The sequence below is a fragment of the Notolepis coatsorum genome, assembly GCF_963971535.1.
Source record: "Notolepis coatsorum genome assembly, chromosome: 19".
Taxonomy (NCBI): Eukaryota; Metazoa; Chordata; class Actinopteri; order Aulopiformes; family Paralepididae; genus Notolepis; species Notolepis coatsorum.
This window is the reverse complement of record NC_140183.1, coordinates 38,328,373-38,341,265: the sequence shown is the minus strand read 5'-3', so window position 1 is coordinate 38,341,265 and position 12,893 is coordinate 38,328,373. Positions and strand designations below refer to the sequence as shown.

Genomic DNA, 12,893 nt, shown 5'->3' with positions numbered 1-12,893 from the left:
ATGAGTTTGACACCTATGCTATACATTATCCCTTACTTATACCACCCAGCAAGATTTTCAATAACCATGAACGGGATCCGCTACTCTCTCAACACTTGTGCGGCAGCCCAAGAGTTCTACCAAAAGAACATAGCATCTAAGGCCCCGTTTAGACGGAAACGCTAGCAGGTGAATCCGCAAAAATATTTTTTCGGATGTGCCTTTCGTTTATATGGAAACGGCGTTTTTACGGGGTGAAACCGCAAAAAAGTGAGACTACCTTCCAGGGTGGAATTCCTAGAAACGCTAAACCTTTGCGCTCTCATCTAAACTGTCAAACCGCATAAAACGATGACGAAAGGGTTGTCACCATAGATATCTATGGTTGTCACGGCTCTGGTCGCGCGTACTGCTTACATCACAGGCATGCGCCAGCGCCGCCAGTAGCCTAGAAGCGTAAACAAAGCATGTCTGATTATAATAATAATAATAATAATAATAATAGATTTCATTTGTAATGCGCTTTACAGTTGCGGGGCAACTCTCAGAGCGCTACAGTTAAGGGACTTAAAAGCTAGCGAGAATAAAGGAAAGAAAGAATATAAAAATAGGCAAGACTAAAACATAAAATAGCAGAGAAACATAGAATAATAAAACTGATAAAATAAATTGGTAAAAGAACATAAAATGTGTGGAGCAAAAAAAATTTGATAAAAGGTCAACAGAAGGCTCTACTAAAAAGGTGGGTTTTGAGGCCTTTCTTAAAAACATCCACAGTCTGTGGTGCTCTCAGGTAGTCAGGGAGAGCATTCCACAGACTGGGAGCGGAGGAGCAAAAAGCCCGATCTCCCATAGTGCATAGATTTGTCCTTGGGCGCTGGCGATCACCTGAAGGCTACATTGGCAGTACTTTTAACCCTTTCACTGCCACACGACAGAAGGTTAACCCTTTACTATCACACAACCGGCTGTCGTGTGGCAGTGAAAGGGTTAAATACACAAGAATCTGTCCCGCGGCGTGACTGGACCCAATGTCTGTGAGTGACTGCTTTGGTCCAATCACATTCCCCATCCACAGTCTGCGAATCAGAGGCAGAGTAGGGCGGGTCTTCACAGCACGTCATGTGACATATGCGCCAATCGTGTGACAGCGGGGCTCCGTCGTTACAGCCTCGTCTGCACGGAGAATTCCACCCCAAAACGCTTGTCTAAACGCAAAATTAAAAGTGAAACCGCAAGACGACTTTTGCGGTTTCTGTTCAGACTTCCATCCCAAAACGCTCGTCTAAACGTAGCCTAAGACAACGGAGGCTAAAGAGGATGGCTAGGCTGCGAGAACAGCTAACTTATTAGCCTGGAACCGATATCCCAGACGATGCACGCACAGACTTGCTCTCCCCCATAGATACTCTTTCGTCTGTATCAACATTACACATGGATACAACAAGGACAAGACCACGTTCACTTAAAAAGGTAATGTTGGTATGAGAAGAAAAGAAACGAGTACTAACACTGAGATGGATCCTCATCCTACTATAAGTTGTTATGAATCCCTTTAGCGCTTGAAGCACAATAAAACATCATAATGGCTTTACATTTTTCATATAATGTTGGGTACATGCTCAGTAGAGTTAGAACGCTCCCAGTCTTAGGGGCGGTGATATTTTGTTACTATTAGCACACTTTATGCACATAGATGTGCAGTGGCAGCTTCGCTAATGTTGTTAGCGTTGCTAATGCTCTGATGGAGGCCGCCAAGTGACATCAGCGATCTACGGTACGACTCGACGGACAAAAGGGCATCGACTGGAACGTAGTATAAATGGAAAACAGCACTCGCTTCCAATTTGCCCCTATGTCGGTTATAAGGAGGTCGTTTTATGTTCTTTAAATTCTTTAGACCGGCTGCTGTTAATTAATATTATTATTTTATTGTTTTAAATATTTTTATTTACCAAAAATACTTTGAGAAAAAAAATAATCATGTTATTTGACCATTTGGTAAAGGACAATTTTTTTATATAAATTGATCTAGCTTTTTTCGATTCATGTAAACTTAGTTGCACTGATGTCTGAAATGTGTAGGTCCCAGTGAGAATTGCTATCTGTGTACTGTGTATTTTACACTATCCTATTGTTGCTTTGTTGGTTAAAGAAAATGTATAAGCTATTTAAATCAAAATATGTTCCATGTCTGACTATTTCTGAATCTATTGACCATATGAATGTTTGGTTACTGGGCTTCTAGCCTTCTACTGAACTTATTGTGAATCAGCTGATAGGGTTTGACTAGAAAAGGCTAAATAATATGTTGGGTTTGGCTAGACTTTAAGTATAAATAGAATTGCATTACAAGAGAATAAAATACCTTTTTTTCATTAACGAAAACTAGACACAAATGTCATCAGTTTTCTGCGACTAAATCTAGACTAAAACAAAAAAGACAAAATCGAGACTAAAACTGACTAAGACTAAAATGCTCAGACTTGTAGTTGACTAAAACTGACTAAACGAAAAATAAATGAAGGTGACTAAATATTATAAACGAAAAAAAGAGCATTTGACACATGACTAAGACTAAAACTTAACACTGGTTACAACATACAGGACAAAATACAGACAGACAAAAGGATAAAAGAAAATTGAGCAAGCACCACCATATCCTTAACATTATGTAACATGTAGCGTCAGCATTGTGTACATGCTGTTTCTTTGTGCAGTGTGAGCCAGTGCCACTCCCACCAACAGCCACACAAGCACAGTTTACAAAGACATGCTGTGAAAACTTAAACCATTAAAGAAATTACTTATATCCACCAAAAAAGCAACTAATCAGTAGTGTGGGAGCATTCTGGATATGAACAGAAGGCTGTTGAAAAAAGACTGATATCCAACGGGGTCCAATGTAAATGGCTGCTTTTTTATATAGCGCTTTTATCCGAAGCGCTTTACAATTTGTTACTCACATTTTACCCATTCACTCACACATTCACACACCGACGGCGGAGGCAACCATGCAAGGTGCCGACCTGCTCATCGGGAGCAATTAGGGGTTAAGTGTCTTGCTCAAGGACACATCGACACGCTGCCCGGGAGGAGCGGGAATCGAACCGGGAATCTCCGTATTGCCAGACGACTGCTCTACCTCCTGAGCCACTGTTGCCCCTAATGTGTCTCAACATGCTTTGGGCCCTCATCCCTGTTGCCCAAGTCACGGTAAAAACCTAAACTAACGTTAGCTGCTAGTTAACGAAGAATAGTCAGAGACGGGCCTCTTTTGAATCGTTTGCTCCCCAGCTCAAACAGTGAGGAATGAGCGGGGTATGACGGATAATTTGTAGGCACTGTTCTGGAGAAGGTTATGCTCACTCATCCTCCTATCAGGCATCTGGATCTGATATGTCATGAGACTTGTTTGTCAAATGGTTATCTGTTGGGAAGGTGTGTATGTCAGGTGTGCTCTTTGGCTGTGCTATTATTTTGACATTATTACTCCGATGCCTACTGGCTGAGCAGAGGGACATTTTTGGATAGATTCAAATGCTTGGACTCATTTTTGCTTCTGAAATAAGAGAGAATACTTTGCAACATGTTCCATATTTTGTTTTGTACAATGCATGACTTCTTAAATGTCTTAAATGTCAAATAAACATCTTGATCTATAAAAACTGAATAGTTGACAACTGGTGAAAGGGGTCAGTCATTTGCAGCTCACCTGGAGTAGATATGGAGCTCAGTGTCTCGCCCAGTGATAGTGGTGGACATTGACCATGATTGGGTGACTTGGTGGGGATTGAGTCATTATGTCTAGGCACTGGCCCGTTGCCGCAGTACATTTGTATCCATTTAAAATCATTTGTATCCACTAATCTGTTGTGTTGTGTGAGAAGGGGTTAAGAAGGAATTATGTGGTGTATGTGACAAGAGATTAGTGGGGGAGGGGGAGAGAGGACTGCGGTAGTGTTGACTCATCTCAAAAATCTTTGGAAAAAAACGCCTAAACATACATCAAGAGTGTTTCCTTTCAAAAGAGGCCAGACTTGTGCATCTGCTACAAATGGTTCCAGAATAGTGTTTTACTTTCAGTATGCAATTGACAGGGGTTTTAAGAGGTTAAAAAATATTTGTATCCATTAAGACATTTGTATCACACCAAGGTTTGAGAAATCCCTCACCGTCTTGGAACTTACAACTGAATCCATGTGGTGGCAACTGTCAACATGCTGTACGCCAGCAAATGTTTCACAGCAAAATGTGATCCCTGATCTCTGATCCCTCCAGACCATGGTTCTGGCCAGCGGGGGGCAGGACGGGGCCATCTGTCTCTGGGACGTCCTGACGGGCAGCCGCGTCAGCCATGTCTACGGTCACCGCGGCGATGTCACGTCACTGGTCTGCACCACCTCTTGTGTCATCAGCTCAGGCCTGGACGACCTTATCTGCATCTGGGACCGGAGCACCGGCATCAAGCTCTACTCCATACAACAGGTAACTTCTGTGTGTGTGGGGGACAGCTGGGGAAAGCGCTGCACTATTAGAGGCTCCATAGCGATAAATAGTGGGAAGGTTTTGTTCCAAAATGAGACATCTACAATCTGAAAATGTATCTGTTGTATTTATTGTTAGAAAATGTTTGCTGGTGAGAAAGTGGAACTCGCTGATATACCTTTCTGTGCTTAACGACGACGGACCTCACACTACCTCAGAATTGTCCCAGTGTGTTAAACCCCACCCATCTGGCACTTCCAAGCCCATATGTTAAGAATAAAAATGTTTAAAGATTAGTCCATCTTTGTTATTATTTCCATGCTGAGTCATTTCCTGAAATATTATCTATCTATTATCTCTAGCAAGCGCTAGACTTAAGAGGTCCCTCTGCATTACATGTGGTATTGTATTGACAGATTTGTCACTTAAATCAATACATGGATGAGTCAACAAATCCCATGACTGTTAGTTGACTAAGGACAGCCCTAGTTTACTAAGGACAGCCCTAGTTGACTAAGGACAGCCCTAGTTTTTTCTCTTTTAAAGGGAAATTCCACCACAAAGCAACATTAAACTCTGACGATATTATGTCCAGAGCTGGCTGTGGGCTCATTTGACTCTGTAGACATTTTTAAAGATATGTTTCTACAAATACAAGAGAGACCCAGAGTGGAATTCACCTTTAATCTTTTTGAGTACATCTAACCTCTTATCTCCTGCATCTCTCCTCATCCTCCTCCCTCTCCCTCTAACCAGGAGGTGGGCTGTGGGGCCAGCCTGGGGGTGATCTCCGAGTCTCTCCTGGTAACGGGGGGCCAGGGCTGCGTCTCCTTCTGGGACCTGAACTTCGGGGACCTGCTGCAGACGGTGTACTTGGGTCAGAGCAGCGACGGCCAGGGTGTCCGGCAGCTGCTTGTGTTGGACAATGCCGCCATCGTCTGTGACTTTGGCAGTGAGCTCAGCCTGGTCTATGTGCCCTCAGTGCTGGAGAAACTAGACTGAGCCTGGTCTACGTGCCCTCAGTGCTGGAGAAACTAAACTGAGCCTGGTCTACGTGTCCTCAGTGCTGGAGAAACTAGACTGAGCCTGGTCTACATGCCCTCAGTGCTGGAGAAACTAGACTGAGCCTGGTCTACATGCCCTCAGTGCTGGAGAAACTAGACTGAGCCTGGTCTACATGTCCTCAGTGCTGGAGAAACTAGACTGAGCCTGGTCTACATGCCCTCAGTGCTGGAGAAACTAGACTGAGGGGAAAAGATGGGCTAGTCAAGCACTGACAGTTTTGTCCCCCAATCTGTTCCCATTTCAGTAACTCTCCTATGCCTCCATCGGACGCCTCCTCTCCTGTTCAAATAAAAACAAGACTGTTCAGCTTGTCACGATTGTTAGGCCTTTTATCCAGAATGGACTAGAAAAGGCACCAGCCAAGATGTAATCTCAGACGATGATGACAGTGTAATCTGCTGCAGAGTATAGCCCCTCCCTCTGCCTCCCCGCGCAGGACCCTTGACATTTCATGCTGAGGTCTGCAGAGCTGGAGGGCACCGGCCCAAAGAGGTCAAGCGGTCACCAGTTTGTGCTTCTGTTTGTTTGTTTCATGTTGTGGCTCTGCCCTCTATGCTGCTGATCTGGGCGGCGTTTCGGAACGGCCCAAGATGTTATCTGTTCCTTTTTTATTTTATTTTGTATATTTTCTTCCTGGCTGCCTGGCTAGCTTGTCAGCGTAGAGGAGCCACCGCAGGATCAAAGGGGTCTGTGGCCTGTTTGGCTAAGCTAAGCAGTTACGTGGGTGTGTGTGTGTGTGTGCAGGACAGTGTGCACTGAGTGAGCATGTGTTGGCGATGGAATGAATGCGTCTAGGGCACGTTCCTAGCTCTTTTTATGGTGAAACACTGCTGAGAACAAAAAACGATGATTGTGTTTGAATGGTAGTGTGTGTCTCACAGTGTTTGTGTGTGTGGGGAGGGTTGGATATGATTACTGTAACTAAATTAACCTCCTGCGGGGGTTGGTTTTTATGTTTAAATCTATTTATTAGTGAAAAGAAAATGTTTTTAATAACAATTTGTTTTTAAGAATAGCTAATCCTGACTCTTAACGAGAAAATACAATGTGGAAAAGATGTCATAAATGTAAAGAGAGAAAAAAAGCATTAGTTGTAATTAATATTGAACTGAAAACATTGGGAGGTGGTTTTATTTGGGGTATCGTAGGCTACAAGGGGAGAGGTTCCTCCCTTTTATCCCAGTTTTCTGGGTCCGATTTTAGGGTTACTGATGCTGCGTGTTGGGGGGGGGGGGGGGGGGCCTCTGGTCCACACAGTCCCTGCATACCAAGCCTTTGTCAGGCTACCTCTGTTTTCCAAACGTTGTTCTTCTTGAATTCTGGATTTAATATTGACGTTGCTCATTGATGTTGAGTTTACATTGGCTACTTTATTGGCCTGTGCTGCTGTGTCCCTTTCATCACTGGAAACCGTACCTTTTTCAAAGTAGACAATTTGGTGATTTAAATTTAGGCTACTCCCTTACAAAAAAGTATTGTCATATTTCCAAAAGGTACCATGATATTTCCATGATTTAGTTGGTCACTACGGTGATATTACCATCAGTGTACCGGTAATGTTTTTAATTGGGTTATACCATGGGATTATTCAAATACAGAAGTGGTACCATGATGATACCTGTTATCATGGTATAGTTATGCAGCACCATGGTCAATTATTTATACAATGGCCGGTGCCATGGTAAAACTGAAATTGCCGCCATACTTCTTTCGTAAGGGATTAACGCATTTCTGATGCTGCAGTACATTTTGCATCCGTAACCATGTCATTGATACATGCTTGAGCAGAGCTCATCTTGGAAATGTATTTCAGTTGTTGCTTTGTAGATGTCATGTTATTCTCCCAAGCTGTTGGGATACTTATAATTTTTTTTTTTTCATGATCATAATTTCCCGCCATTGGTGAGAATAACAGAAATGTTGGCGAAGCACACAGTAAGATGGCCACCTATCGGAAGGTCACTGAGCTCATAGCTTCAAGCTGTCCTCAGCCACTCTCTTGTTCTGAATGTAGCACTGTAGGTACATGACTTCATTCCATGACACGTATCATCAACAGAGAGAATGTATTATTTAGTGGACATGTCCACCCGAGGGCTCATCTGCACTGGGTGAATGTACTAGCTCCAAAGGGCTTGATGAGGAAATATACACACCAAATCCACATCATATATATGTGTGTGTATCTGATCGCATGCATTAGGCACTTTTCAAACATTTAAGACACAAACGAAGGATATTCATAAGTGATTAGACGCGTGTACTGGAAAAAACAACAGCTAAATATGCACACTGCAGATGTGTCGAGGCAGAGGTCTACAGCGCCCAGGGATACAGTATCCATTGCCTTCCATTGTCCCCAGAACAGACACAAATAAATTACATTTGAATTCTATTCCATGAAAGTCATAAACAAGTCATGAATGAAAACATGAGTCATAAACAAGTCATGAATGAAAACATACCCTCAATGGATACTGCATCTCCAGAGAAGCAGACTTGTCCACCCCCTGCCATCGTAACAGATCTAATTTATTAGCTTTGTGTTATTGTTGTAAATAATGGGCGAGAAAGCTTTTAGATATGGAGAAAAATGTGTAGCTGGAAGTTTATATTAGAAAGGTTTTTATTTTATTTTTCTTACGTTTATTTTCTGGCAATGTGAATTTAAATTCTTTACAGAGGGAGGGGGACGTTAGGTGCTTCTGAATTTAATCTTGGGCCTCTTATGAATGTTGTATGACGTCATCATTAGACTGTTTCATTTAACAATCAATAGACATACAATGCCGACCTTGTCAGGGCGATGAAAGATGGTTATATTCTGATAATAATCCAAACCCTCAAGACGAGGATGTGATGCGCTTCTGACGTCACTTCAGACATGATCGTTTTCCTCCATTTGCTATACTGTACTGTATCCAGCTGTCACTCAATGGCATCAACAGTGTTCCCCTGAAATCCTTGTTTCCTACCCAAGGACTGAGAGGAACACATGGGCAGTGAAAAGTTTTTATTTGTATTTAATTTTATTCTCATTCTGCTCCTCTAACCACCTCCCTTCCGCGGTTGGCTACAATGTATGCAGGCTGCAGTGGAGGAAATTAATGTTATGTACTATTTTACAATTTTTAACACAGGAGCAAAACTTTGTACTAATTTCCAAATAAAGAGGCTTTGATACCTTGACAATGTGTGTGCTTGGGTTTATAACAAATGGAGTATTTTGACTGAGGATAGGAGACAGAAAAAGGGAGACTGCATCAATTAGATCTGCATTGCAGCCCCAAATATTTGCTTAGATTCCCAATGGCTGATCCTACCTGTCATGTAATATTCTCTCATTTGACCAGGTTGTTTGCAGACACATTTCCTGGGGCCAAATGAGAGTTGGCCTCTACACTTGAAATCAAGTCACCTTTTAGTTAGTCAAATCCAGGCTTCTGGGATTATCTGCTCACTGAGGTCACACACACCGACCAAGATTCAATACAACATATGTATATTATTTGATAGTGAATGGATGTTATGACTCGAGACACCCTGCAGATAACACACAGACCACTGGGAATACAGACAAGGTAAACACATTAGTTGGGAAAATTGGGTCTTGATTCGGGACATATAATATAAATAACACGTACTAGACTAAACTGAAGACACTAACACACATGGCGCACAACTAAGACGACGGGGAACATGGGGAAACCCATTCGGAGACCTGACCGGGAACTCTGGAACTGTACTATCATATGAAAGATAAAAATTCAAATAAAATGTTGGACAATAATAGGGGCATTGGCGAATCCCCATTGCCGATATCTCCGTCGTTATAGGAGGGGCCCTCTCCAGGAGAGCCTTACCCCTCAAGCCCGCCAACGGGGGTAAAAAACCTGGAAAGTGCCAATTGTCTTTAGTCTTTTTTTATGTTAGAATAGCAGTTGCTTTAAATGTGCACATGGACAATTGTGAAGGACAAGAATTCAAAATGTTGGACATGAAGAGATGCTTGGAGAATTTCCATTGGGGGGTATCTCCGTGACTTGGGGTCGGGGGGCCATTGGGTCGTGGTGCTTAGGCCTTCTGCGGGCTTGGGGGTCTCGGGGGGCCTGGCGGTCGGGGGGGGGCTCTGGGTGCTCGGCTCCGCGCATGGTGGACCAGGATATGGGGGTGTTCTGTTTCTTGGGGAGGAGGGCGGGAGGGAGGGGTTTCTCTTATGGGGGTCAGAGCGGCTGAGCTTTGCCCAGTGGGGTCCTGTGTGTTGCGGGGTCGGTGGGCGTGGGGTGGGGCTCTCTGTGACATGGGAGGTAGCGGGCTTGGCTCGGTGGGGGAGAGACTCGGCCCCTCTACTGAGCCTGGCCCAATTAATTCAAGGGCCCGCGTGGGACGGATGTGGGGGAGCCCAGTTTCTAGGGGTGGATGGCGGGAGGGGGGGGGTCCCTCTTATGGGGGTCTGGGCGGCTGAACAACGCCATATTCAAGGGACCCATATTTGTATATTGTTGTGTTATGGATGTCATTGTAAGTATTGTCTAAGTGTTGTATGTCTATAAATGTTAAATAAAAATGTTAGTTTAAAAAATATATATATATTCAAACACTTGAGTTGACTAGCCTGCTGCCCTGCTCGCCTCATCTCGCAATGGCAGATATCGCGTTCACACATATATATATATATATATTGAGGCAAAACAGAATTAGTCAGCAGATGCTTATCATGCAAGATGTGTGCAACGAGATATAGGCCTATATATTATAGTATCTAATTATAATTTCGAGAGCACTGATGATAATGTTTGGCCAGCTAATTATCCTTTGGATTTTATGTGGGGGCCTGGGGTATAATGAGAACAGGTAGAAATACTATAACACTCACTACAAATTGATGTGAATCAAGTCTTCATTTATTATTGGATACAGGGGTTTGTGTACCAAGAGCTTCTTCAAATAACTCATATTTTATTCATGTGGGTTGATACTGTTATTTCTATATAAACTACATTGCATTAAACTTAAGTTTTTATTTTAATTTTTTTTCAACAACATACATAGACAACATTCATAGACAATACATTTCAACATATCAACAGTACATAAATATAAAACAAATAGACAAATGAGAAAAGAAAAAGTGTGGCATGGGTCCTTCGGTCCATTCTATATTTGCATTATTTATTTACATTTTCATTAATTTCCTTGTATCCTTTTCAATCCCCTGTGATGTCGTTCCTTCCCCTCCTATATTCTTCCCACTTTCCCCATTTCCTTTCAAACTTTTCTTCTTGCAGCCTCAGCAGATGTGTGATTCTCTCCATTTCCTGTATCCCCTCTATACTCTATCCATTGGTCCTTCGTCGGCACTTCTACCTTGTACCACAGCTTAGTTAAAGCTTTTTTGGCTGCCACTATCAATATCTTAATCAAGTATTTGTCTTCCCCTTGGATTCCTTCTTGTGATAGATTCCCCAGATACAACACTTGGCCTCCCTGGGGTATTTCGTATCCTATTATTTCATTTATTATCCCTCCTATCTCTTCCCAGTAGTGCCTTATCTTCTGACATCCCCAGAATATGTGTGTATGGTTCGCCACTTCCTGTCCACACTCCCTCTAACATGTTTTCTTTGCTGGTGTGTAATTGCCCTGTATTTCTGGTGTTATAAAGTATCTAATTATGTTTTTCCACCCAAACTCCCTCCATATCCTTGATCATGTGGTTGTTTGTTGTGTCTTACATGTGTTATACCATTCCTCCTCTGTTATCTCTATTTCTAACTCTTTCTCCCATTTTTCTTTTACATACAATGTTGTATTTCCCTTACTGTCCATTATTGCCTGATATAGTGCTGATATCACCCTTCCCTTCCGTCCTTCGTATGACTTTACCATTATCTTAATTACCCCATTCTGTTCTGTCTCTGTCTTGCTTTATTTCCTTGTTATAGTAGTCTCTAATCTGTAAATATCTAAAGTGGTCCCTATTCTCTAGTCCGTATCTTTCTTTCAAGTCTTGTAGAGTCTGCATCTCCCCTCCTTCTGTCATTGTACACATTGCTGTTATACCCCCCGTCCCCATCTCTTGAACCCATGGTCTTCTATCCCTGGTCTGAATTTGTTGTCGTGTGCTATCCATCTCAGTATCTTGGATTCTTTTTCTAGCTTGTATTTCTTTACTATTGTGTTCCATATGTTTATAGTGAATTTAGTAATTGGATCTAGTAGTTGGTCCTGTCTTCTGAACAGCTCCCTATCCCCTATCAGTGTCTGTACTTTGAATCCCTCTCTTTTTGTTTCTATATCTTTCCATTTGGCCTCATAATTCACATTGCACCAGCATGCTACTGTTCTAAGCTGTGCTGCATAGTAATAGCTTTCTAAACTGGGTACTGCCATCCCTCCTTTCTCCTTTGGTAATTGTAGAGTCACATATCTGATCCTTGGCCTTCCCCCCCCCCCCCCCCAAATTAATCTTGATATCTGTCTATCCCATTCCATGAATTGTTTTTGTGGTATTAATATAGGTATACTGAAATAGGTATAATAACCTTGGTAATAATGTTCATCTTAATGATTTCGATCCTTGAGCTGAAATCTAGGGGCATTACCGTCCATCTTTCTAGGTCTCTTGATTTTCTGATTTATCTGTGTATAGTTTGCATTGTATAACCCCTCCATCCCTCTTGTGATGTTCACCCCTAGGTACTTGATCCTGTCCATGCCTCATTTGATTTTGTATTTTTCTTTGATCTCTATCGTTGGTGTGTAGTTCAGTGCTAATGTCTGTGTCTTCGTCACATTAAGTCTATACCCTGAGTAATATCCATATTCTGTCAGTAGATCCATCAGTGTCGGGAAGCTTGTGTCTGGTTGTCTCATATATACTATCACGTCGTCTGCGAACAATCCCAATTTATGTTCTGTCCCCCTTATCTTTGATGTCTTTGGTCTGTCTAATTAGTTGAGCCAGTGGTTCGATGAATACATCGAAGAGCGTCGGCGAAAGACAACAACCCTGTCTGGTAGCTCTCTCTAGTTTAATCATGGTTGTCCTGGAAAATTGTATTGGATGATGTGTAAAATAGTAATAAAATGAAACTATTGAGCACAAAATTAAGATGAGTTTATAAAAACCCTTTACATGTGAACAGCGTTTACTGTAGATATAAATGGATGATCCCATGTTGTAGAGCATGCTCTTGGCATCCTATATTGGATGTTGGAATTCGATGCAGGCAACTTGGTAATATGGACTTTAAAAGTATAGTTTCGGATTGGTGGACTTCAGGAATAATAACGTTACTCACGATCTCAATAGAAGGGTCAAATACATGCATTTCCCAGCCAACACGGGAGCCTTGACA

At 42.3% G+C, this 12,893-nt stretch overlaps 1 protein-coding gene across 1 annotated transcript in view; it reads left to right on the top strand.

Moving 5' to 3' along the window:
• The window catches only part of scap (SREBF chaperone), a 211,039-nt gene extending 204,294 nt beyond the window's left edge, over nucleotides 1-6,745 (top strand). The window contains 2 exon segments of the mRNA XM_084336159.1: nucleotides 4,261-4,467; nucleotides 5,224-6,745. Of these exon segments, the coding sequence (XP_084192285.1) occupies nucleotides 4,261-4,467; nucleotides 5,224-5,469 (453 nt within the window). The 3' untranslated portion in view covers nucleotides 5,470-6,745.
• The last annotated feature ends 6,148 nt before the right edge of the window (nucleotides 6,746-12,893 follow it).